This window comes from Phocoena sinus, chromosome 7 (genome assembly GCF_008692025.1).
Source record: "Phocoena sinus isolate mPhoSin1 chromosome 7, mPhoSin1.pri, whole genome shotgun sequence".
In the NCBI taxonomy this organism is placed as follows: domain Eukaryota; kingdom Metazoa; phylum Chordata; class Mammalia; order Artiodactyla; family Phocoenidae; genus Phocoena; species Phocoena sinus.
In genome coordinates, this window is record NC_045769.1 from 115,158,271 (window position 1) to 115,181,022 (window position 22,752).

Here is a 22,752-nt window from a genome sequence, read left to right on the forward strand (position 1 = left end):
AGTGGTCCCGCAGGTGATCAACCCCCAATCCATTTCCCATCTTCCTGCTTGATTTTTTTCCTGATGACGAGGTGCCCAGCTACAAAATCCACTTCCCCCAGTCCTCTCGGAGTTACTAGTGACTATGTGACCGAGTTCTGGCCTACGTGATGTAGGCGGAAGTCCTGAGGAAGGGTGATCCTTCTAGGACAAAAAGGCCAGTCTCTTTGCCTTTCCTGCTTCTTCCTGTTTGAAATGTGGATGCAATGGCTGGTGCTGTGGTAGCAGTCTTGTGACCTTGAAGACTAAGTTAGATGCTGGAACAAGGAGTCTGGGACAAGGATGACATCTTTGAGCAGCTGCACCAGCCCTGGACTGCCTGGTCCTGGGCTTCTTGTTAGGTGATTAAAATCAGTCCTTACTTATTGAAGTCACTGTTGGGCTTTCTGTGATTTGTGGTTGAACATGTATCTTGACTGAAAGCAAAGGAATATGCTTTTACTCAGCAGAAGGAAAAGAAGGAAGTAAAGAAGTCGGCTCCCCAGGAAGAGACTAGCATTATCTCTACATACAATGCTAAACGCACAGCAGATGCTCAAGAAATATAAACCAGTAAATGGGTGAACTGATATGGCAAGTGGACGGCCACCTGGGCAGTGAACCTGAAGAGTGTAAAGGCTTCTGGTAGTGAGGCCACCTCTTCCACTGCCTCAAAGGAAACCAGTCGCGAACATTGCCAGGATACCCGATGTTATCACGTTATCTGGAGATAGGAAATTACCTCCTGAACATCCTGGGGAAAATGCAAATAGTGTACGTGGAAGGAAAATACATAAATTTGTTCATCACCCAACAGAAAACAGAACTCTGAGGGGATAGGTGTGGCACACACACCCTAAGGTGACCCCCAGTGAATCACACCCTGGGTGCGGGCGGAACCTGGGACTTGCCTTTAACCAACAGGACGTGGCAAAAGCGATGGGCTGTCAGTCCTCTGATAAATTACATCATACGGCAGAGTGATCATACATGTGTGTGTGCACACGACACACACAGACACACACACACACACACACACACACACAGTCTCAGCTCTGAGCAGGCTGGAGTGAGAGAGAGATTCCTTCGTGGTGACTCTGAGGAAGGAAGCTGCCATGTGGTGAGAGGGCCACTTGGCAAGGGAGTGTGGGCGGCTTCCAGGAGCCGAGAGGATCGCGCGCTGCCAGCCAGCGTGAGAACAAGGACCTTAGTCCTGCAGCTAAGCAGATGGGCTCTGCCAGCAACCAGAATGAGCCTGCAAGGCACTGAGGCCAGTGGACAGCTCGGGCCGAGGCTCTGAGGCCAGCCCTGGTCAAGTGTCCAGGTAGGAGTGCAGCCCCTCCTGCACCTTGATCACAGCCTGCGAGTCCCTGAGCAGCAGACTCAGCTGGGCAGCGCCCAGAAGTCCGAGATAATAAATCCATGACGTCCCAGGCCACCGCCTGAGGAAATTCCTTACGCAGCAGTAAAAGCTGGCACAGTGGCCTAGAGAATGAAGACCCTCCTGTGAAACAGAGGCGGCTCCACAGTGCTGCTGGGACCCAGCCTGGGGAGGGCGGATCTGGGCACAGCATCCATCTGTTCACCACCGACTTGTCAACAGCTTATTAGGGGCCACTGCTACGTGCCAGCCGTAGGTCACGGCACGAAGCGTTGCCTCTCACACCCCATCTCTTCTTCACCACGCAGCTGCTGCAGTAAGTCCGCTCCAGACAAGGCAGCCGAGTCCCCACTGTGACCTGACACAGGGCCGGACGCTTCACAGCACAGACTCGTCAACCATCACAGTGACCCTGGAGGCAGGGGTTTATATCATCACTGCACAGAGTTACATAACGTCACATAGCGGTACCGCTGGGATTCTAAGAAGTTAAGTCAGTCCCTCCCATTCTAAGTGGGGTTAGAATATCGTGTTGGGAAAAATCAGGTCATCTGAGCTCACGTGGCCCCCTCCTCTTCTCAGAGGCTCATTCTTAAAAGAGTTAAAATATTATGCATTAAAAGTTACAATCTAGTAGTAACTTATGGCAGTTTAAAAATGGAATGGGGACTTCCCTGGTGGTGCAGTGGTTAAGAATCCGCCTGCCAACGCAGGGGACACGGGTTTGAGCCCTGGTCTGGGAAGATCCCACATGCCACGGAGCAACTAAGCCCGTGAGCCACAACTACTGAGCCTGCGAACCACAACTACTGAGCCCGCGTGCCACAAGTACTGAGCCTGCGTGCCTGGAGCCTGTGCTCCACAACAAGAGAAGCCACCGCAATGAGAAACCCATGCACTGCAATGAAGAGTAGCCCCCGCTCGTCACTAGAGAAAGCCCACGCGCAGCAACAAAGACCCAAGGCAGCCATAAATAAATAAATAAACTTTAAAAAATAAAAATGGAATACATATCTAGTGTGCCTTTTTCACTTTTCCTTTGTCAGCATCTTCTTCCCTTCCATAAAGGCATGATTAGAATGTTCCTTCAAACGCTTTCTAAATTTGAATCTGGTGTCGACATTCCTGTTGACTGCATTCTGCTGCATGGCTGTGAGGGTGCAGTGAAATGATGTAGATGAAGCACCAGGCCTTTTTTTCCTGTACAAAGCTTTGTATTCTTCTCTCTACACTTAACATGTGTGTCGCTCAGAGCCCTGGCAGGAAAAGCATTTGCTCTGATGGTTCAAACGGAGAGCCGCTTAGTGAAGGACGACTTGCAGAGACATGGACAAGTTTACCTCCTCCGTTTTAAGGGAACAAACGGAGGATGTTGAGGCACCCAGGAGCTTTCCAGAGCAGGGAGCTCTTACCACCCTCAGGGCCAAAAGGGCAAGAGAAGAAAATGGAGGTATCAGAGTCCATAGAGGGTGCAGACTTAGAGGGGCTGCCCAGAGGGAGCTGTAGTCCTGGAGGCATCTGAGGCAAGGAGAGAGTGGAGAAGACCCTGCCCAGCCTCTCTCCTCCCACGCCTCCCTCTGGTGTGTCTGACTTGCAGCCAGAAGCAAAGGGAACTGGGATGAAGCAGTGCACTGGGGTGCAGGGCAGAGCAGAAACGGATTCTGGAAAGACACATGGAGAATTAGCATATGATATTATGAGCATATCCTATGTCATTAGAGATTTCTTGAAGACAGTGCTCTTATAGTTGATTTACAATGTTGTGTTAGTTTCAGGAGTGCAGCAAAGTGATTCAGATATATATATATTCTTTTTCATATTCTTTTCCATTATGGTTTATTACAGGATATTTTATATAGTTCCCTATATATAGTTCCCTATACTGTGCTACACAGTAGGTCCTTGTTGTTTATCTATTTTATATATAGTAGTTTGCATCAGCTAATCTCGAACTACTAATTTATCCCTCCTCCACCCCCTTTCCCCTTTGGTAACCATAAATTTGTTTTCTATGTCTCTGAGTCTGTTTCTGTTTATTTTAAAAATAAATTTATTTATTTAATTTATTTATTTTGGCTGCATTGGGTCTTCGTTGCTGCGCGCGGGCTTTCTCTAGTTGCGGCGAGCGGGCTTCTCACTGCAGTGGCTTCTCTTGTTGTGGAGCATGGGTTCTGGAGCCCAGGCTCAGTAGTTGTGGCTTGCAGGCTTAGTTGCTCCGTGGCATGTGGGATCTTCCCGGACCAGGGATTGAACCCATGTCCCCTGCATTGGCAGGCAGATTCTTAACCGCTGCACAACCAGGGAAGCCCTCTGTTTCTTAAATAAGTTCATTTGTGTCACAGTTTAGATTCCACATATAAGTGATATCGTTTGATATTTGTCTTTCTCTGACTTCACTTAGTATGAGAATCTCTAGGTCCATGCATGTTGCTGCAGATGGCGTTATTTCATTCCTTTTTATGGCCAATATTCCATTGTACATATGAACAACATCTTTATCCATTCATCTGTCGACGGACACTTAGTTGCTTCCACGGAAGACGGTTCTCAATGGCTAAGGGTTATTTCATCATTTGGTCAGTCTATGACTTACTAGTAGTAGTAGCCCCAGCAGTAGTATTAGAAGATACTTAGATCGGTCTCTGCTCAATTACTGCAACCAGCATCTTTGCCCGGAATTATTTTTCTACAACTGCCATGTTAAGTGACTCAGTTCATGGAGGTCTCTCCACAGTCTGCAGGCTTGGAGAGTCCAGGTGAGAACACTCCCCAGCCATCCCGGGATCCCTGGAAACCACTCTGGGTCATCACCTCTTACCTTTCTAATTACGAGTCAGGAGGAGGCTTGGGCGGCCCCTGAAGGAACTGTTCTTCAGAAAACGCAGGGCTGGATTCAGCGCTGGGGGAGGGCGGGGGGGATGCCTTGGGGTGGGCCCTCGAAGACTATTAAATGCCAGGAGACTCAGCATCCTGGCTTCCACCCACCCGGCTGCTCCCGGGGGCTCCTGGGCCCCGGGCTGTGGCGAGCTTGCGCCCCCTGCCGGCCAGCCAGGCATCTGCGAGAAACGTTGCCAGCGCTGGTCCTGCAGGCGCCAAGCAGCAGCCACCTTGAGCACAGTCCCTGGCATGAGCGCGGGCTCTGGAACTAGACCCCTGAAGAGCTCCCACAGGGCTCTGAGCACCTGAGGGATGCTTGGATTCACAGCCCTGGGGACGAGAACTGTCTTGGTTAGAGCAGGATCTCTTGGACACTGGTGGAAATGTAAATGTGCATACGTATCAAGAACCTTCAAAATGTTTTCAATACTAATTAATTAATTAACTTGGTTGTACCGGGTCTTAGTTGTGGCTCACTGGCTCCTCAGTTGTGGCATACGAACTCTTAGTTGTGGCATGCATGTGGGATCTAGTTCCCTGAGCAGGGATCGAACCCTGGCCCCCTGCACTGGGATCGCGAGTCTTAACCACTGCGCCACCAGGTTCTTCAAGTCCCGAGAACCTTCCATTTTTGATCCAGCCTCACCTCCTGCAGGAAGCCTTCCATGTCCACATACCCCCAACACCCCAGTGTAATCTATGCCCCTTTTCCCTGCAGCGTTTTTGCTTGTCTCTGACCCAGATCAAGAAGAGTAAATTTATTTTGCTCTGTTTTTGAACTCCAATTTCACCAAGTATTTGTAGCAACCTGATTTCCATCATTTCAGGGTTTCTCTCTGCCCTCTCCCTGGGATTATGTCCTCGAGGCAGCTAGAGGGAAGAGGGAATGCTCATGAAGCCAAGACAGATGGTGTGCAGCCACCGGGCCGCCTCCTGTCATCTGTCCTTGCCCAGGAGAGCAGGGCTAAAGGCTGCAGAGGAAACGCCTGCAGGTGAGGAAGACAGCCCGGGGTTACACGGAGCTGGTGACCTAGGCAGGCGGCGGACGGAGCAGGGGCGGAAGCCCTCCACCCCTCCAAGTCTGTGGTTTCCCTGGCTTGCGGCAGTTCCGTTCAAGCGCAAGCTGGGTGAGACGGGCACCCCTGGGGGCCGCGCCTTTGGATGTCCCCAAGGTGCACCGGGCGCTCAGCACCGGCCTGCAGGTGGCCGCTTCAGGCCACAGGCAACCGTGGGGAGTTTCGTCCAGGCAGGCTGCTTCCCTGGCCAAAGACAGCTGACTCCAAGTGCAGAGCGCAGAGCAACGAAGGCGCCCCGGCGAGGGGGGGCGCTGAGCTTCGCCCCCCTCGGCTCTCGCGGTATCTCCCATTCCTGCTGCCCCAGGCGTGCCAGGCTCGCCCCTGTCCCCGGGCCTTGGCCCGGCCCCTACCTCTGCTGGAACGCCCCCCACCCCCGTGTCCACTTGGCTCCCTCACACAGTTCAGCTCTGCCCCAAGGTCCCCTCCTCCGTGCGGGCCTCTCTCGGCTCCTCTCACCCCTGAGCCGGCACCTCTGCCTCCTTGTCCCACAGCAGCCCTGCGCGTGGTCTCGCAGGCTCCACGACGGCCTGTTCCTTGCTTACTGTCTGTGCCCCTCAGGGAATATAAAGGCAGGGCTGTTTCTCCATCGCCATGGTTGCAGGGCCCAGAACACAACCTGGTGCATAGTCAGGGCTCGAGAATTGTGTGCTGATGGATGGAGGGTCGGGCTACCCCCGTGGTCACCGTGAGGCGGGTGACAATACTGGCAACTGACGGTTCCCCGGGTCAGTCCTAGGACACACAGGGCTCTCAGCAACGAACTCAGCCGCTGTCCACCCAGCCCCAGCTCCCAGGGCACAGCCCCTCGGGTCGGATCTCGCCTCTGGGCCCTGGGATTTCCAAACACGCCCCATCCAGGCTGCCCGGCTCCTGCATGTATTTGCTGCCTGCCTCCTCGGCTGGGCCCTGGAGGGTGCTCTGTGGACCTGGGCGTGAGGTGGTGCAGGCCTGGGCCAGCCCTGACTCAGGGCACCGTCTTGTCTGGCAAGTCCTGCTGCCCTAGGTCCCAGGCCAGGCTGGGGCACGGTAAGAGGGGTGTGGCTGCAGAGCTCCCATCCCCAGAAACCAGGGCGATGAAGCTCCGCCAGGTCCAAGGCTGGCTGGGGACTCAAAAAACGTGCGTGGCCCAAGGCTACCGGCCCTTCTGTTACACCCCATGTGAACGCTGTAGAACCACTCTCTTCTCAGGTAAGCAGGCTGACTGTACAATTTACTCATGACAGTGTGTGAAGTTCAAAACACGTGAAAGTGTTTGTAAGCTGATGACTGCATCTTACGAACCTGGACTTTTCCCCAGAGCCATGCACTGCGACGGTACCCAGGGGTGCTCAGTAAATGCTTTGGGGTGTGGCGGCCCTCAGGCCCACGGGGGTCCTCCCCTCTTGGGGCTTCCTCTGGCCTCTCCACTCTTGCCCACCCCCGCTCCCACCTAGAGCCTGCCAGGTGCTCAGCCAGGTGGCCGAGAGGCAGGAAGGCTCGCCCCGCTCGCCAGGCGCCAGGCGTTCACAGCCCAGTTGGGACAGACTGACAAGGGACCAGACGGGTGCGGTGTGAAGAGTGCAGTGGAACGTGCCAGGCTGCCATGGGAACGGGGCGGGGGTGGTGCTCGAACCGCGTGCAGGAAGACAGCCCCTCAAGTCTGCTTTCAGCGTTTCAGAGCTGGGTGTGAAGGCGGGTGGCGGGGGGGACCCGGCCGGTTCTGTTCGCATTCCAGGGCCGTCACCTTAGTTGAGCTTATGCTCTTCCAATGGAAAAAAAAAGAAAGACACAAAGACCTTCTCACACACCCGTAAACGAGGCATTTCTAGCGGCTCTGCCTTGCACAATCACTTCTTGACGTTTGTTTTCAGAAAGGCTTTGCGGCATCAGCTGACACCAGGCTGTGAGGGTCTGAGCGGTAAGAATTTGCAGGATTTGCAGGCTGCTTCCGCTGCTTCCGTGAGCAGACGCCTCACCTCCTATTCATGAGCGCCTCGCCCCCCCAGTGCACATGAACTAAGCCAAGAGAGTCTGACTCTTGTAGTTGGGCTCTTCCGTGTGGTGTAGCGGCAGGAAGGAGGACCTAATTCAGTGGTAACAAGTAACCCCCGAATCCGGGCTGTAAAACCACGCGGGCTGGGTAAAGGGGGGATGGAGACCCCTGGCTGTCAGATACTTTCCCAGGGAAGCGACCCCTCATGGCTCACAGCCGCCCTCAGAGGGGGAGGGAGCGGGTGGGGACAGCACCTCGGCCACAGCGATACACAAATGCACACAGCACAACCCACTCCCAGCAGTGACGGGTGTGTGAGCTCATCCTGTGCTGGAGAGACACCCTGCGTGTGTACATCAGCGGTGATGTCTGCACCGGTAATTTGAGTTCACTGTTGTCACACTGCCGACAACAGCAACTATTCTCACCCGACTCTGGTTGCTCGGTGTCCAGTGAGCACAGGATTGAGGTCAGAGGAGACGAGAGAGGGAATAAGGTCCGGGACTGAGAGATCACTCATAAACTCGGCAGGGGAACTCGGTTTTAGGGGGACTGGGTTTCAAAGAGAGACCTCAGGCCAGCATCATATCCCCAGAGGACAAAGCAGTGACCCGGCGACTGAAATGGTCCAGTCGGGGTTCCTGGGTGCCCCCGCGCGACTCCTCCGAACCTGTTCACCACGGATGTCCCAGGAGGGGTTGGGGCTCCCTGGGGTCTGCAGGAGGCTTTGCTGCTTCACAAAAGGGTGCTGCTGTCCCAGCTGTGGAAACCCAGGGTGATCCCTACTTCCCCGGTGAGGCTGCAGCCTTGACAGAGGAAACAGCACAGGCATCATGCCAGGGCCCCGGGGGGCCCATGGTGGCTGCACCAGCAACAGCTGTGTGTCCATGGGCAAGTTACCTAGCTTCTCTGAGCCGCTGTTTCCCAACTGGACCAGGGGCGTAATCCTGCATCTCTTTAAGGGGGTTGCGGTCATTTAAGTAGATAATGTAAGGCAACAGCCGGAGTGGAGCGGCTGCTTCCTACGTGCGGGGGTGATACTGATCTGTGGAGGGAGCTCCACGGGGGACTGGACAGGGCAGGCCTAGGCGACGACTGCCCACCAGGCCCTGGGGAAGCCAGGGGGCTCTGCCAGCTTTGCGGAGGGCCGGCCCAGCGTCAGGCCAGGCAGGGGCAGGGGGCCGTGGGCCTCGTGCTCTCACAGGCCTCCTGCCTGCTGGGCTGCCTCAGCTGTCCCTGGGCTTCTTGCCCCCGCCCTTCCCCTGCATTCCTCAGGTTAACGTAGCCTCTGATACCTTGGCTCAACTGAAGACCTCATCAGGAGGCAAACCAGAATCAATTGGTGTGTATGCAAGCCCGCAGGCTTACGCAGCAGATGGCGCCTGGCACTCGCTCGGCCTGCAGGGGGAGCCTTAGGGCCCAGATCCAAAACGGGCTGGACAGGAGCTGGAGGCGGGGAAGCGCTGGAGGGGCGGGGGTGGGGCGCAGCTCTGGCCTGATTCCCACTGGGGCTCTGAGATGTGCCCCTCTGCCACCCGGGGCATCTGACAAGCTTCCTCCGCAGGGGCCCAGTCCAGGTCTCAGGCCTGGGACACCCTCCCTCTGCAGCCGCCCGCACAGGGTAGTCAGCTGGTCCAGACCTGCGGGCTGATGCCGAGGCAGCCTTCAGCTGCCGCTACGAGCAGTGTCCGAAGGCACTGGGCCCGCTTTGGAGGTGCTTTATCCAGAGGGGACAAGACTGGGGTTTAGACGGCTTGCTCAGCAGCCACTCCCCCGTGCACCCCTGAGAAACGCGGGCTGAGCCAACCCTCACAGGCCAGCACCGCTGGGGTCTGTCTGCCCGTTTGTCACAGGCCTTCCCGCCGGTCGCGACTCAGTCCAGGATTTGGCCGACACTTCCTGAACCCCGAAGACGATGTCAGGTCCAGCGAATAAAGGCTGGGGTGGCCCGGTGGCTGCCCCTAGAGAGGCCGGGGGCTGGTGGAGGTGTCAGACACACGAATGAGGTTCTGCCGGGGGGTGAGAGCTCTGTGCAGGGCAGTACTCCCAGCCCGACCCCCATCACAACCACCAGAGATGTTTCCAAAGGCGCCGCGCGGCATCTCGGGGAATACAAGTCATCCTGCACTTCCTTAGCTTTAACTCTTGCCAGGCACTGTTCGAAGCGCTTTACAAGTATCAACTCATTAACCTCTTAAAACAACTCCAGGAGATGGGCGTTGCCATTATTCCCATTTACAGACGGGAAACCAAGGTACAGAGAAGGTAAGTAATGTGCCCGTGGTAGTAAGCTGCACAACCAGTTTCTGGGCTGGTCCTGAGGCTAAAGGCTTCCTGGAGATGCACCTGCAGGGTCAGCCCCTGGCCAAGGGCCCCCCCGTCGACCCCAGTCTCCCAGGACCCTGATTCCCGTGTTTTCTTACCTAAGCACATCGACAAAGACATACTTATTTCAGGCCACAGGGCTGCGCACAAGCAGTGGGAACCAGAAGGGGCCTCCAGTTGGTGTGCTCAGCTCTGAAGGGGACCAGCTCAGGGCAGGTAAGCTCAGCGGCCCAGGAAAGTGAGGGAGACCCTCTGTTGGGGAAGAGGCCTAGGATCCACGTGTGGATAATGTAGGGAAAATTCAAAACTGCTATTGGTTTGAGTGCTTGGAAAACCAAGCCAGAAAGCAGATACAGAGCGTCCTCCAGATTGTGCTGTGTGAGAGCCTAATTACAGTCATGCTGGAAATGTCTGTGTTGAACCAGCCGGTCAAAGGGTCAGTGTCAAGGTATCAGACTCTGGTTGGTCTTGTTTGGTGACAGCAGTAAAGTCTATCAATACAGAGGGTCTAACTATAAAGCAATGATATTGCTGTCTGTGCAGCGTGTCGATGCTCGGCCCCCTCCCTCCCTCCACGTAGGCTCTGGCCCCAGCTGAGCACCCTGCAGCCCTTGACAAGGTCGGCAGTGCCCAGCAGGGGCAACCGTCTCTGCAGCAGGTCGGGGGAGGGGTATGTGCAGTTGGGTGACAGCATGAGTCGATCCACTGATGCCGTTTACCTCTGACTTGTAGAGGGCCCTCTGGGGAACAAAGGCTCTATGGGGGTGGGACTGGAAGAAGTCCAGAGTCAGGATGGTTTTGAGTCCAGGTGGCCCCAGGAACTGCAAAAGATAAGCTTGTGTCCCCCAGGCCTGCTGGATCAGCAGGATCAAGCCTATGGGCACAGCTACTCATCCCCATTGGCCTTTGCTCTGAACAATCTGTTGGTGCTGCCTCAGTCTGGGAACTCTCAAGCTCCCAGTGCACTGAAAGGCTTCAATCACCACCATCATCATCACCATCATTAACAACAAAACTGCGCTTCCAAGGAGGCATAATCAACAAGGAAGGAGGGATGTCCAGGAGACAGGAGGAGAATGGGATCCAGTGTCTGTGTGCTCTGCAGAAAAGAGAAGGGCAGACCGCAGTCACCCATCTATCAACGCGGAACCCAGGAGACATTCCTGACCCTTGACCTCTGACCTTCCTCTGCCACACCCCCAGACCCAGTCTATCGCCGAATTTCACCCATATTGCCTCCTAAATGTAGTCTGAGTCTTGCCTCTTTCCACCTCTACTGCCAAGTTCAAGCCAGCCTCATGTCTCCTCTGGTAACGCAGTGCCCCCCCCGCCCCCCGCCCCCCAAACTGGTCTCTCTGCTCCTGCCTGGGCCTCTCAACCCACTGTCAACAATAATAATTCTTCATGTTAAGCTTTCCCTGTTCAAATTACTGTGGGCTTTCAGTCTCCCAGTTGGGGTCTGGCTGACACAAAAACCACACAAACTGTCTTGTTTCTAGCTTTTGTACAAGCTATTCCCATAGCCTGTCTCTGGCTAACGTGGTCCAGTGGCTAAGAACACAACCTCTAGGGCCAGACCACCTGGGTTCAGACCCCAAGTCTAGCACTGGCTGGAGGAAAACCACTTCATCTGTCTATGCCTGGATCTTCCCATCCGTAAAATGGGGATAAGAGGACTGTTGCAGGCATTATGTGAATTAACACATGTAAAGGGTTTGGCACATCTGTGTTACATACATATTTAACTATCAGCACTGGGTTCTTTCAACTCACACTGAGGGTTTCAGCAACAGGGGCCCCTCCTCTGGGGAGTCCTTTCTGGCCACTTCCAGCCCAGGCTGAGTTAGGCACCCTCCCTTGTGCTTCCACACTAACCTTCACTGCACCGTGTTGTCACTGCAGGTTTACTTCTGCAGGTCTGCGAACCCCAGGGGCAGACAGGGCAGGGTGCGCCCCCCGGGCCTCACAGAGCACCCGACTGAGGGAGGGGTAACTGTTAGTTCAGATCCTCTGAGAAAGAGACACCGAGACGGGATTACCTGAGTAAGAGGTGTGCTGGGGGACATGCCTGTGAGGACAGAGTGGGGGGGAACAGAATGTGGGGAGAGCCGTCAAACCACAAAGCAGGGCTGACATCTGCGAAGGAGGTGGGGAAGGAAGGAGGCCTGGGTAGAAGGGTGTCAGACCTCAGAGCAGTTCTAAGAAAGGCCACTAGGGTGGCCACTAGGGTGACCTTGAGCCACAGTCCACCACTGGAGGAGTCCCACAGTTCACCAGAATGGGCTTGCGTGAGTACTGCACCAGGATCAAGCCCTGCCTGAAAGCAGCACGCGAGAGGCACGGCCTCAGTGAAAGCGTGGTGGTGGATCTAGAGAAACAGCAGCTGGGACTGTCAGTCAATTCTGCTCCCACAGCAGATCTGAGCAGCACATTTCCTGATTGCCGTGGTAATTGACAGGCAGAAGCTTGGCCACACCCCAAGGATATAGGCCAAAAGCAGTGATGCCAGGATCTGTCACCTTGATGCAGGGAGAGGGGGTGGGTCCTTGGCCCCCCTGAGGGAGCCTTCATACACATCTATATTAATACATCTATAGAGGTAAGTCCTTATATATATACTGATGAATAAAGCCATTCAAAATTCCACCATTGCAGAATTACTTTCTCTTATGAAATTTTGAATTTCAGAAATTTTGCAAATTTCCTCACAGGTCTTTTACCATATTTACATTATTGCAATCCTCTTGCATGTTGTACTTCATATTTTTAAGAACCTTTGATATTTAGACTATTTCTACCATAGTCTTCATACTTATGCTTTTTAGTGACTGACCAATATTCAACAAATGAATATACCAATATACCAAAGTTTCCTAAGTCGCTATTTTTCAGTATTTCCATTATCCCTATTTTTTTTATATTATAGGTAGTGCTCTTATGCACATCTTTGGGCATATCTGATTTAGTCTCTGCTGGATGATGGCTCTAGAATGAGTTTCTAGGTTTGAAGTTACCCATGTGGCATGTCAACTTTTGCTAAATTGCTTCCTAAACATAGTATGTCAATTAACCATGTGGGTCAGTTACCTACTGTGCATGAAACATTACCATAAAACGAAGCCTTAACATAACCCACAACGACCATCTCAGCATTTCTGTGGGTTGAGGATCCAGGCATAGCTTAGCTGTGTCCTCTGCTTCGGGGTGTCACGGGCTGCAGTGAAGGCAACAGCCAAGGCTGGGGTCTCATCTGAGACCTGACTGGGGAGGGATTTTCTTCCAAGCTCACACGGCTGTTGTCAGGATTCAGCTCCCTGTGGGCTGCTGGACTGAGGGCCTCACCGCTCCGCCAGCTGTGGCTCAGAGGCCGCCCTTACTTCCGAGCCACGTGGGCCTGTCCAGCGCAGCAAGACGCTTCATCAAATCACGTGTGTGAGAAGATTAACAGTCTGCTAGTAAGACGGAAGCCACGGTCTTTTGTAACACAATCACACTTGCCTTATTCTGTTGTTTTAAACCAAGAGCAAGAGGAAAGGACGACACAGGCTGAGAACAGCAGGAGCAGAGACCGCTGGGGGCCACCCTGGAGGCTGCTTCCTACAGTGTCACCAAGGGCACACGCTGTACCGACTTTACCACACCCTCACTCATCCAGAGGTTCTAGGATTTAAACATTACCTGTGTAGTAGGTGTAAAAGACCATCTCCCATTTTATAAAGATGTGGTGCACGTACAATGGAATACCACTCAGCCCTAAAAAAGAATGAAACAACGCCATCTGCAGCAATATGGATGGACCCAGAGATTCTCATACTACGTGAAGTCAGACAAAGACAAATATGAAATCACTTATATGTGGAATCTAAAATATGACACAAATGAACTTATCTATGAAACAGACCCACAGACATAGAGCACAGACTTGTGGTTGCCAAGGGGGAGGGGGCTGGGGGAGGGATGGACTGGGGGTTTGGGATGAGCAGATGCAAACTATTACACAGAGAATGGATAACAAGGTCCTACTGCAGAGCACAGGGAACTCTACTCAATATCCTGTGATAAACCATAGTGGAAAAGAACATGAAAAGGAATGTGTGTATATATAAAAGTGAATCACTTTGCTGTACAGGGCAAATTAAGACAACATTGTAAATGAACTAGACTTCAATTAAAGAAACCCCACTATCTCCTACTTTTTTTTAAAGAAGATGTTGGGGGTAGGACTTTATTAATTAATTAATTAATTTTTGCTGTGTTGGGTCTTTGTTTCTGTGCGAGGGCTTCCCCTAGTTGTGGTAAGCAGGGGCCACTCGTCATCGCGGTGCACGGGCCTCTCACTATTGCGGCCTCTCTTGTTGCGGAGCACAGGCTCCAGACGCGCAGGCTCAGTAGTTGTGTCTCATGGGCCTAGTTGCTCCACGGCATGTGGGATCCTCCCAGACCAGGGCTCAAACCCACGTCCCCTTGCATTAGCAGGCAGATTCTCAACCACTGCGCCACCAGGGAAGCCCACCATCTCCTATTTTAATGCTCTCTTTTCCAGTTTGCTGTCTCCCCAGGGCCCCCTGGGTCCTTTGCTCTCAGCTGCTGCTGAGTAATTTCCCAAAAGGCGTCAGCTGAGGGCAAGGTAGGGACCTGCCCCCACCGCGGCTCTGAGAGCTTGAAGTGGAGCCCTGTGTGAGGTGGTGAGGGCTCTCTGGGAAGGTTCCAGCCACAAGAAACTGCTGGTATTTGGGCACAACTGCAAGACCTGAACACCCTGCTACCTGGACCGCTTAAAAGCACTAACACTTAGGAACCAATCTTCTTTTAAAGCTTACTGTAAACCCTGTCTGGGATTCACATTTTGCACGTTTTATTTTACTTTCCTTGTCAGAAGAATGCTGCACGATACACATTAATGTCCGCATTGTACAGACAGGAAACTCAGGACCAGAGGTGTGAAGTCCCTTGCTTGGGGTCACTCCGCGAAAGCAGCAGGACCAGGACTTGAGCCCACCCTGGCTGCGCCCCCCCACCGTGTTCTCCACCTCCTAAGCACCCCTGTTCCTCAGCTGGGGCCTCCTAAGGCTCTGTAACAGCCCTCCCCTCTGCCCATCCCCACCGCAGCCCTAGGCATGATAGACTGGGCGGTCCCTCTTCAGCTAGCTGGAAGGGTCTCCCCTGGAAGTTCCAGAAGGCTCGGCTCGGGACCATTTTTTCCTGATAAAAGAGGGGAGGCTGCAAAGTCACCTCTCAGTGGCATGGGGAGAAAGGCTAGAGAGGCCACAGTACAAGTCTGCACCATGGAGCCCTCAGGATCAACAGGACAGTGTAAGTCCAGTGCTGTGAGAACGGGATCTGGGGCCAGACTGCCAGCTTCAAATCCTGGTTCTGCCATTTACAAAGCTTTGAGATTTGGGGAAAATTTCTTCACCTTTCTGTGCTATTTGCTTGCCTGCAAAATCAAAAGGATGTTACCAACTACATGTTCCAATTTGGGCGTACATTTAAGAAAATACCTCTAAGAACCTAGCACAATGTCTGGTGCCCAATAAAGGCCCCATAAACATGACTCCGGGGATGCAGCAGGCAGGAGGTCTCACGGGGTGGGGACCACGCACCCATCTGGGACCTAGCCTCTGACACGTGCACACATGGAGACCAGGAGCCCACATGCACGCGCCCAGCTCCAGGCGTGCTGCACGCGGCCCTGTATCGTGGACAGTGGCTGGTGGGGACAGATGCAGTGGAGCCTGCTAGGGTCAGGGCCAGTGCCAGCACCGGGACCCTGGGACACCCTTCCCCGCATTCTGACCGTGTCGGGGGAAGGGGGGAGCACCGGTGTGCTGATGTAGCTCTGAGAACCATGAATGTGTGCGGGGCATAACACACTAGAACAGCGTTCTCTGGGGTCCCATGCAGAGCCTGATGACTAAGGTCTGCAGCAGGCATCTGAGAAGGAAACGTACAGGGCAGCATTTACAGGGTAAATTCCTGCCACCTGGCCCAGCTTCAAAGCCTTTCTGGGATCGACCCTGAACTGCCTGTAGGGGCACAAAATACCACAGAATTTCGGGGGGTCAGCCTCCCCTAAAGCCTCTTGGGGTCCCTGGTGCTCTGAGAACTGATCTGTGCTCTATAGGAAAGAAAGGGACCCACAAGTGTCCTGGTTTCCCCAATGAAGTCAGCAACCATGGAAGAGCAGGGCCAGGCCATGCTCTTGGAAAGTGTCCCAAGTTGGGAAGCTAGGACAGGGTCACAGGATTCGTAATGGCCTTGCCAGGGGCATCCAGTCAGCCGTACTGTACTTGCTCAGAGACCCTAAGGTGCCAGGCCCGTGTGTGTCGGAGCTTAAGAGCCTTATTCATTTATTCAAAAACGTGAAGAGCCTCAGTCCAGAGCTGTCAACGGGACACACAACACTGCTCTTGCAGACAGTACATTTCAACAGAGGAGATGCTAAGCCGTGCTCCCTTACTTAACTGCCGTTGGCAGCAGAGGCTAGGAAGAGGTGGAGGGCGCGGTGGGCTCGGTCCCTGAGGGTTCCTGCAGAGGGAGCACCTAAAAATCCAGGACAGGGTAGGCCGGCAGAGAGGGCCACAGACGGAGGCCCATGAGGGGAGGGGAAGGCAGTCGAGGAACCCACATGCTTGTAGGGCTGGATTCCACAGAGTGGCCCAGGCTTGGAGGCTCGGCTTTGGCCGAAAACAAAGGGATGCCTGCAAAGGGTTTTAAGCAGCAGAGAACCCAGTCAGACCTGAGCTTCTAAGAGCTGGGGGAGGTGGGGAGAATGGCCAGGAAGCCCACATGAGGAACCGCTTGGGGAGGGCAGGGATGGAGCCGGGAGCCGCTGTGCGGGGACATCACGAGGCCGGGCCCTGGTTTAGACACGAGGTGGGATGGAGGGGTGGGTTGGGGGAGGTCCAGCCCAGAGCAGGTTCTCAGCAACAGCTGCCTGCCAGGGCTGCGGCGGGAGAGCTCTGCCTGGGAGTGGACCGGCCTGAGCCAGATGGCAGGGCTGCGCGGGATGCGGGGCTGCGCGGATGCCCGGGAGTCGGGGCTCGCGGCCAGCCCAGGTTTGGGGCTGGGCCACGGGAAGGGTGTGAGGTCTGGGAACAGTCCCTGAGTGGAGACAAAGTTGGTGACTTGGGGTAGACGGAGCCAACTAAGGGGCCGTCTCAGGGGGTCGCCTCCCCGCCCCACGCTGGGGCCCCTTACCCTCCCACCTGGACGGAGTAGCGGGAACGCCGGCCTCCTCCCAGCTCCTGCATTACTGAGAGCAGGCCCTGGGAAAGCGGATGCTCTGCTCTCAGAAACTCGTCTGCTGGGGCCCAGGGCGGGGACCCCAAGGCTCACCCAGAATGGGGCCAGAGTGCTGGGCCCAGATCACGGTCAAGGACCCAGCAGGAATCAGGCCACCCCTGCCTGCTCTCTCCATCCACAGTCTTCTGCAGGGACCGCCCGGCCTCTGAGTGGGCCTCCTGGGCTGGCTTTGTGCCCTTCCTGGGTGTGGCTTAATCCCTTTGTCCCGAGTTACACTGGCACCAGGCCTGAATTATTCAACTCTTCCAGGGAAAACATAACCACCAACAAAAAGAATACATGAATGGCTTGAAAAGATGCCCAACGTGGTTCGTTATTAGAGAAATGCAAATCAAAACTACAATGAGGTATTACCTCATGCTGGTCAGAATGGCCATCATTAAAAAGTCTACAAATAACAAATGCTGGAGAGAGTGTGGAGAAAAGGGAACCCTCCTACACTACTGATGGGAATGTAAATTGGTGTAGCCACTGTGGAGAACAGCATGGAGGCTCCTCAAAAAACTAAGAGTTGCCATATGCTCCAGCAATCCCACTCCTGGGCATATCCCTGAGAAAACTCTGATTTGAAAAGATTACATGCACCCCAATATTCACAGCAGCACTATTCACAATAACCAAGACATGGAAGAAACCTACATGTCCATCAACAGATGAATGGATAAAGAAGATGTGGCACATATATACAATGGAATACTACTCAGCCATAAAAAAGAATGAAATAATGCCATTTGCAGCAACATGGATGGACCTAGAGATTATCATACTAAGTGAAGTAAGTCAGAGAAAGAGAAAGACAAATACTGTATGATATCACTTATATGTGGAGTCTAAAAAAATGATACAAGTGAACTTATTTACAAAACAGAAATATACACACAGACATAGAAAACAGACTTGTGGTTGCCAAGGGGAAGGGGCTGGGGGAGGGAAGGACTGGGAGTTGGGGATTTGCAGATATAAACTATTAAACATATAGGACAGATAAACAACAAGGTCCTACTGTAGAGCACAGGGAACTATATTCAATATCCTGTGATAAACCATCATGGAAAAGAATATAAAAAAGGAATATATATGTATAACTGAGTCACTTTGCTGTACAACAAAAATTAACACAACATTGTAAATCAACTATACTTCAATAAAATACATTTTAAAAAAAGCACACGTGAGGGACTTCCCTGGTGGCACAGTGGATGGGGCTCCGTGTTCCCAATGCAGGGGGCCTGGGTTCGATCCCTGGTCAGGAAACTAGATCCCACATGCACGCTGCAACTAAGAGTTCGTGTGCCACAACTAAGGAGCCCACGTGCTGCAACTAAGGAGCCCACCTGCCACAACTAAGACCCGGTACAACCAAATAAATAAATAAATATTAAAAAAAAAAAAGAACACATAAATGACCAAGTGAGCCTGGCTTGCTCATCACAACCCTCCTCACCTTTCCTGCTGGGGTCTCTTGCCCAAGGATCAAAAGTGGGGTCTGCAGTCAGAATGGCCATCATCAAAAAAATCTACAAACAATAAATGCTGGAGAGGGTGTGGAGAAAAGGGAACCCTCTTGCCCTGTTGGTGGGAATGCCATTATGGAGAACAGTATGGAGGTTCCTTAAAAAAACTAAAAGAAAAGCTACCATAAGACCCAGCAATCTCACTACTGGGCATATATCCTGAGAAAACCATAATTCAAAAAGAGTCATGTACCACAATGTTCATTGCAGCTCTATTTACAATAGCCAGGACATGGAAGCAATGTAAGTGTCCATCGACAGAGGAATGGATAAAGACATGGCACATATATACAATCAGTCAGCCATAAAAAGAAACGAAATTGAGTCATTTTGTAGTGAGGTGGATGGACCTAGAGTCTGTCATACAGAGTGAAGTAAGTCAGAAAGAGAAAAACAAATACGGTATGCTAACACATATATATGGAATCTAAAAAAAAAAAAAAAAAGGATATGAACCTAGGGGCAAGACAGGAATAAAGACGCAGACATAGGGCTTCCCTGGGCGCAGTGGTTGAGAGTCCGCCTGCCAATGCAGGGGACACGGGTTCGTGCCCCGGTCCGGGAAGATCCCACATGCCGCTGAGCGGCTGGGCCCGTGAGCCATGGCCGCTGGGCCTGCACATCCGGAGCCTGTGCTCCGCAACGGGAGAGGCCACAACAGTGGGAGGCCCGCGTACTGCAAAAAAAAAAACGCAGACATAGAGAATGGACTTGAGGACACAGGGAGGGGGAAGGGTAAGCTGGGACGAAGTGAGAGAGTGGCATGGACATACATACACTACCAAATGTAAAACAGCTAGCAGGAAGCAGCGGCACAGCACAGGGAGATCAGCTCGGTGCTTTGTGACCACCTAGAGGGGTGGGATAGGGAGGGTGGGAGGGAGGGAGACACAAGAAAGAAGAGATATGGTGATATATGTATATGTATAGCTGATTCACTTTGTTATACAGCACAAACTAACACACCATTGTAAAGCAATTATACTCCAATAAAGGTGTTAAAAAAATAAAATAAAAAGATAAAGTAGGAAAAAAAAAAAAGTGGGGTCTGCTTTATCCAGAGGGCTAGAGGCAGACAAGCGGGCAAGGCCGCAGCCTCTGCTGGGTCCCAAGCGGGACACCAGGCCTGGCCCACTGCCCACCTACCCCCGCTCCGCCCTCCTCACCTCCCGGTGAGCCCCGCTCGCCCCGCCCCCAGCGTCCCTCACCGCAGCTCCTCCCCAAGCCCGCTCTGTGCTCTGCGCTTCCAGGCTCCTGACTGCAGGGCCTCGGCTTCGCAGGCCTGTTCCTTCCCCTCCCTCGGCCAGCGCTCCTACCAGGAGGTCTCGCTGGGTTCCAGCAACACCTTCTCTGCCCATCAGGCCCAGGGGGGTAGAATCTGGGCTGCTGAGCTCCAGAGGCCCCAGGAGCGCCCCTCCCCCCGCCTCCCCCCAGTCCAGGGCGGGGTGGTACCTGCTCCAGCTGGAACCGCCCCTGCCACGAGGCCCTCAGGGGCTGCGGGGGCTGAGCGCCGCCCTCCACACCTGCAGCACCGAGTCCCGGCGGGCCGTGTAGGGCAGGTGCTTGGTGCGGAACCAGTGTCTGGGAACCACGTTCCCGCTGGGCGTGTACAGCTTCTCCCCGGGCCGGCCCAAGAGGCCGCGCAGGGCCAGGTTGCCCGACAGAACCTTCTCGTAGAACTCCACCCCGCCCCGGGCATAGGCTGCGGACAGCGAGGCCGTGCGGCGGTCCAGCCAGGCTTCCAGGGCGTGAGTGAGAGAGTCCGTGGACAAGGCATAGGCCACGAAGCCCGCCACTGCCGCCAACAAGTTGAAGGCGGCCCGCAAGTTCATGGGGCCTCCGTAGAGCCCCAGGGCGTGCTTGGCCCCCACGCCCAGCGCCCAGGTGCCCACCAGGCAGGCGGGGGCTGGCAGGGCCTGCAGGGCGGCCGCCCCGCTCTCCAGGTGCACCACCTCCCTGGCCAAGGCGAACTTCTGGGCGTCGTGGGACAGAGTCAGGGCATCTCTCAGCCGGGCGCCCGCTGGGCTCTGCCAGTCCACTCGCTGCCCGTGGACGACAACGGGCCGGTCAGTGTTGGTCACTGGGTCACCCAGGAAGCTGGCGGGGATGCCCACCACGGCCCCGGCAGGGAGTCTCGGGAAGCCGGCGCTCACAGGCTGGAAGGTGAAGGTGGTGAAGGCCTCAAAGCGGTGGCCCGAGGGGACCCCGATATCCTGCTGCACCTCCTCGAACAGGCTCTGCAGCTCTGGGGACAGGGAGGCTGGCTGGCCCTGAGGCCAGTACTGGTACAGCCACGGGACCACAGGATCCGGGAAGAGGTGGTACGAGATCTGAGCCCCAAACAGGCCTGCACAGGAACCCACCAACAGGGCCGTCCTGTGTCTCTGCACAAAGGCTGTGGCCCGCCACAGGGGACCTGCCATGAGGGCTGCCACCTCTGTAAACCTGGGCCAAGAGAAAGAGAAGTGAGCCAACAGCTCCTCGGGTCTACCTGCAGACTGAACACCCCCAGGGCCACATCCTCTTTAACGGAGGCAATACGCACGCACGGTAGGCAGAGCACAGGCTCCAGCTCTATCTCTGCATCGCCTTCCCCACGGGTCAGATGGGCATGTGACAGCGGCCCACCAGAGGGTGTCTGTGCTGTCAGTGAACACACACGCAACAATCGGTGCCCAGCAAGGAGCAGACAGCCTTGAGGAAATGGCTGTGATTACAACTTTGATGCCCTTGGCTAGGCACGGCACCAAGCAACCAACCCCTCACTCCACCACCCACCCCTACTGAGCACGATCCCTAACTGACACATGAAGCATGTTCCACTCACTCAGTCTCACTACGTGTTCGACACACTTCTGAGAGCGCTGCAGACATTATTTAATGACCGACTCCTTACACCTCTGTGACTCATTAACCAGGGAACACCGAGGCACAGACAGGCTAACTGGTCAAAATCCCAAACGTAAAGTGGCCATGCTGTGGGCGGAATTGTGTCCCTCCAAATTCATATGCTGAAGTCCTAACCCCCAGGACCTCAGAATGGGACTGTATTTAGACATAGGATCTTTAAAGAGGCAACTAAGTTAAAACTAGGTCATTACGATGAGCCCTCATCCAATATAACTGGTGTCCTTATGAGAACAGGACACTAGGACACAGGCACAGAGGAAGGACCATGAAGACACAGGCCAGAAGGTGACCATCTACAAGCCAGTGGGAGAGGCCTCAGAGGAAACTAGCCCTGCTGACACCTTGAAAGACACGTCTCTCACCCAGTTCTCGTCACTGCAACCCTAGCAGACTAATACAGGCCCAGTATTTGAACACAGGCGTCCACAGCAGATTTTTCATTATAGAGTATTTCTGATGATAAATTACAAACATACAGAAAGGTGGACAAAATAGTACATCATAAACCAACTTCAGTCTATCAAGTCATGGCCAGTCTTGCTTTGCCTCTAATCCCACACATACTCCCCTCCAACTGGTTTATTTTGAAACACATTCGGGGCATCCTATTATTTCATCCGAAAATATTTCAGTAAAAAGTCACAATTATTTAACTTTAGCTTAAGCTCCCTGTCCTCCTGTCCGAGAAGTGTTTAATTAGCAACTAATTGCTGCAAACAAGGGGGCAGCAGAGTCCTGAGGAGTCACATCACTTGGGCCTTTTCGCCAACGAGGAAACTGAGGCCGGGAAAGAAAGGTGCCAGGCGAAGGTCCCAACGCCCCCAGGACCACCAGCGCCAAGGCCGCGCGCTCCAAGGAGGCCTGGGGGGTGGTGCCGCCCATCCTGCAGGCAGCCCGGCGAGAAGGGGCCGCAGGACCCTCGCTCCACGCCCAACCCCTAGGCTACGCCCCGCGGCTGGAACACACCTCCGAGGGAGCCCGCCCGCAGCCGCACGTCAGCCCGGCCCGCTCCGCGCGCTCACCTCCGCCTCCGCAGCAGCCCGGGACGCCGAGCACGTGCGCACGGTGAGACCTGGCCAGGCGCAAAGCTCACCGGCCGGCTCCGCGGCCGGGTCTCCGAGGGCGGAGGCAAAAGGGCGGGACTCTTGGGGGCGGGGCCGGGACGCAAAGCACGCCGGCCCGGCTCTGGGGGCGGGGCCCCGGGAGCGGAGGCAAAAGGGCGGGACTCTTGGGGGCGGGGCTGGACGCAAAGCACGCCGGCCCGGCTCTGGGGGCGGGGCCCCGGGAGAGAGACAAAAGGGCGGGACCCTTGGAGACGGGGACCGGGCCGGGGCGCAAGGCACGCCTGCCCGGCTCTGGGGGCGGGGCCCCGAG

The 22,752-nt window shown here is 54.4% G+C and overlaps 1 protein-coding gene across 4 annotated transcripts; it reads right to left on the reverse strand.

Annotated features, from left to right (window-relative positions):
- Positions 1–1,750: 1,750 nt before the first annotated feature.
- Positions 1,751–22,499, reverse strand: TMEM177 (transmembrane protein 177). Of its 4 annotated transcripts, none has more exons than XR_004350827.1 (4): positions 22,401–22,499; positions 19,921–20,913; positions 13,328–13,402; positions 9,516–10,470 (listed from the first exon to the last, which is right to left on the reverse strand). XR_004350827.1 is itself a non-coding variant. In XM_032638404.1 (3 exons), the coding sequence occupies exon 2, from the start codon at positions 20,889–20,891 to the stop codon at positions 19,956–19,958; it is 936 nt and encodes a 311-aa protein (XP_032494295.1). In that variant the 5' UTR covers positions 20,892–20,913; positions 22,401–22,499; the 3' UTR covers positions 1,751–1,811; positions 19,921–19,955. The 4 variants fall into 4 exon arrangements, 2 of the variants coding, with proteins under 2 accessions (XP_032494295.1, XP_032494294.1); XR_004350826.1 differs by having other exon boundaries at positions 9,516–10,748; XM_032638404.1 differs by lacking the exons at positions 9,516–10,470; positions 13,328–13,402 and adding an exon at positions 1,751–1,811.
- Between the last annotated feature and the right edge of the window lie 253 nt (positions 22,500–22,752).

Coding starts and splice junctions, on each gene's coding strand:
- TMEM177 (XM_032638404.1), bottom strand. CDS start 20,891: ATGGCAGGTCCCCTGTGGCGGGCCACAGCCTTTGTGCAGAGACACAGG.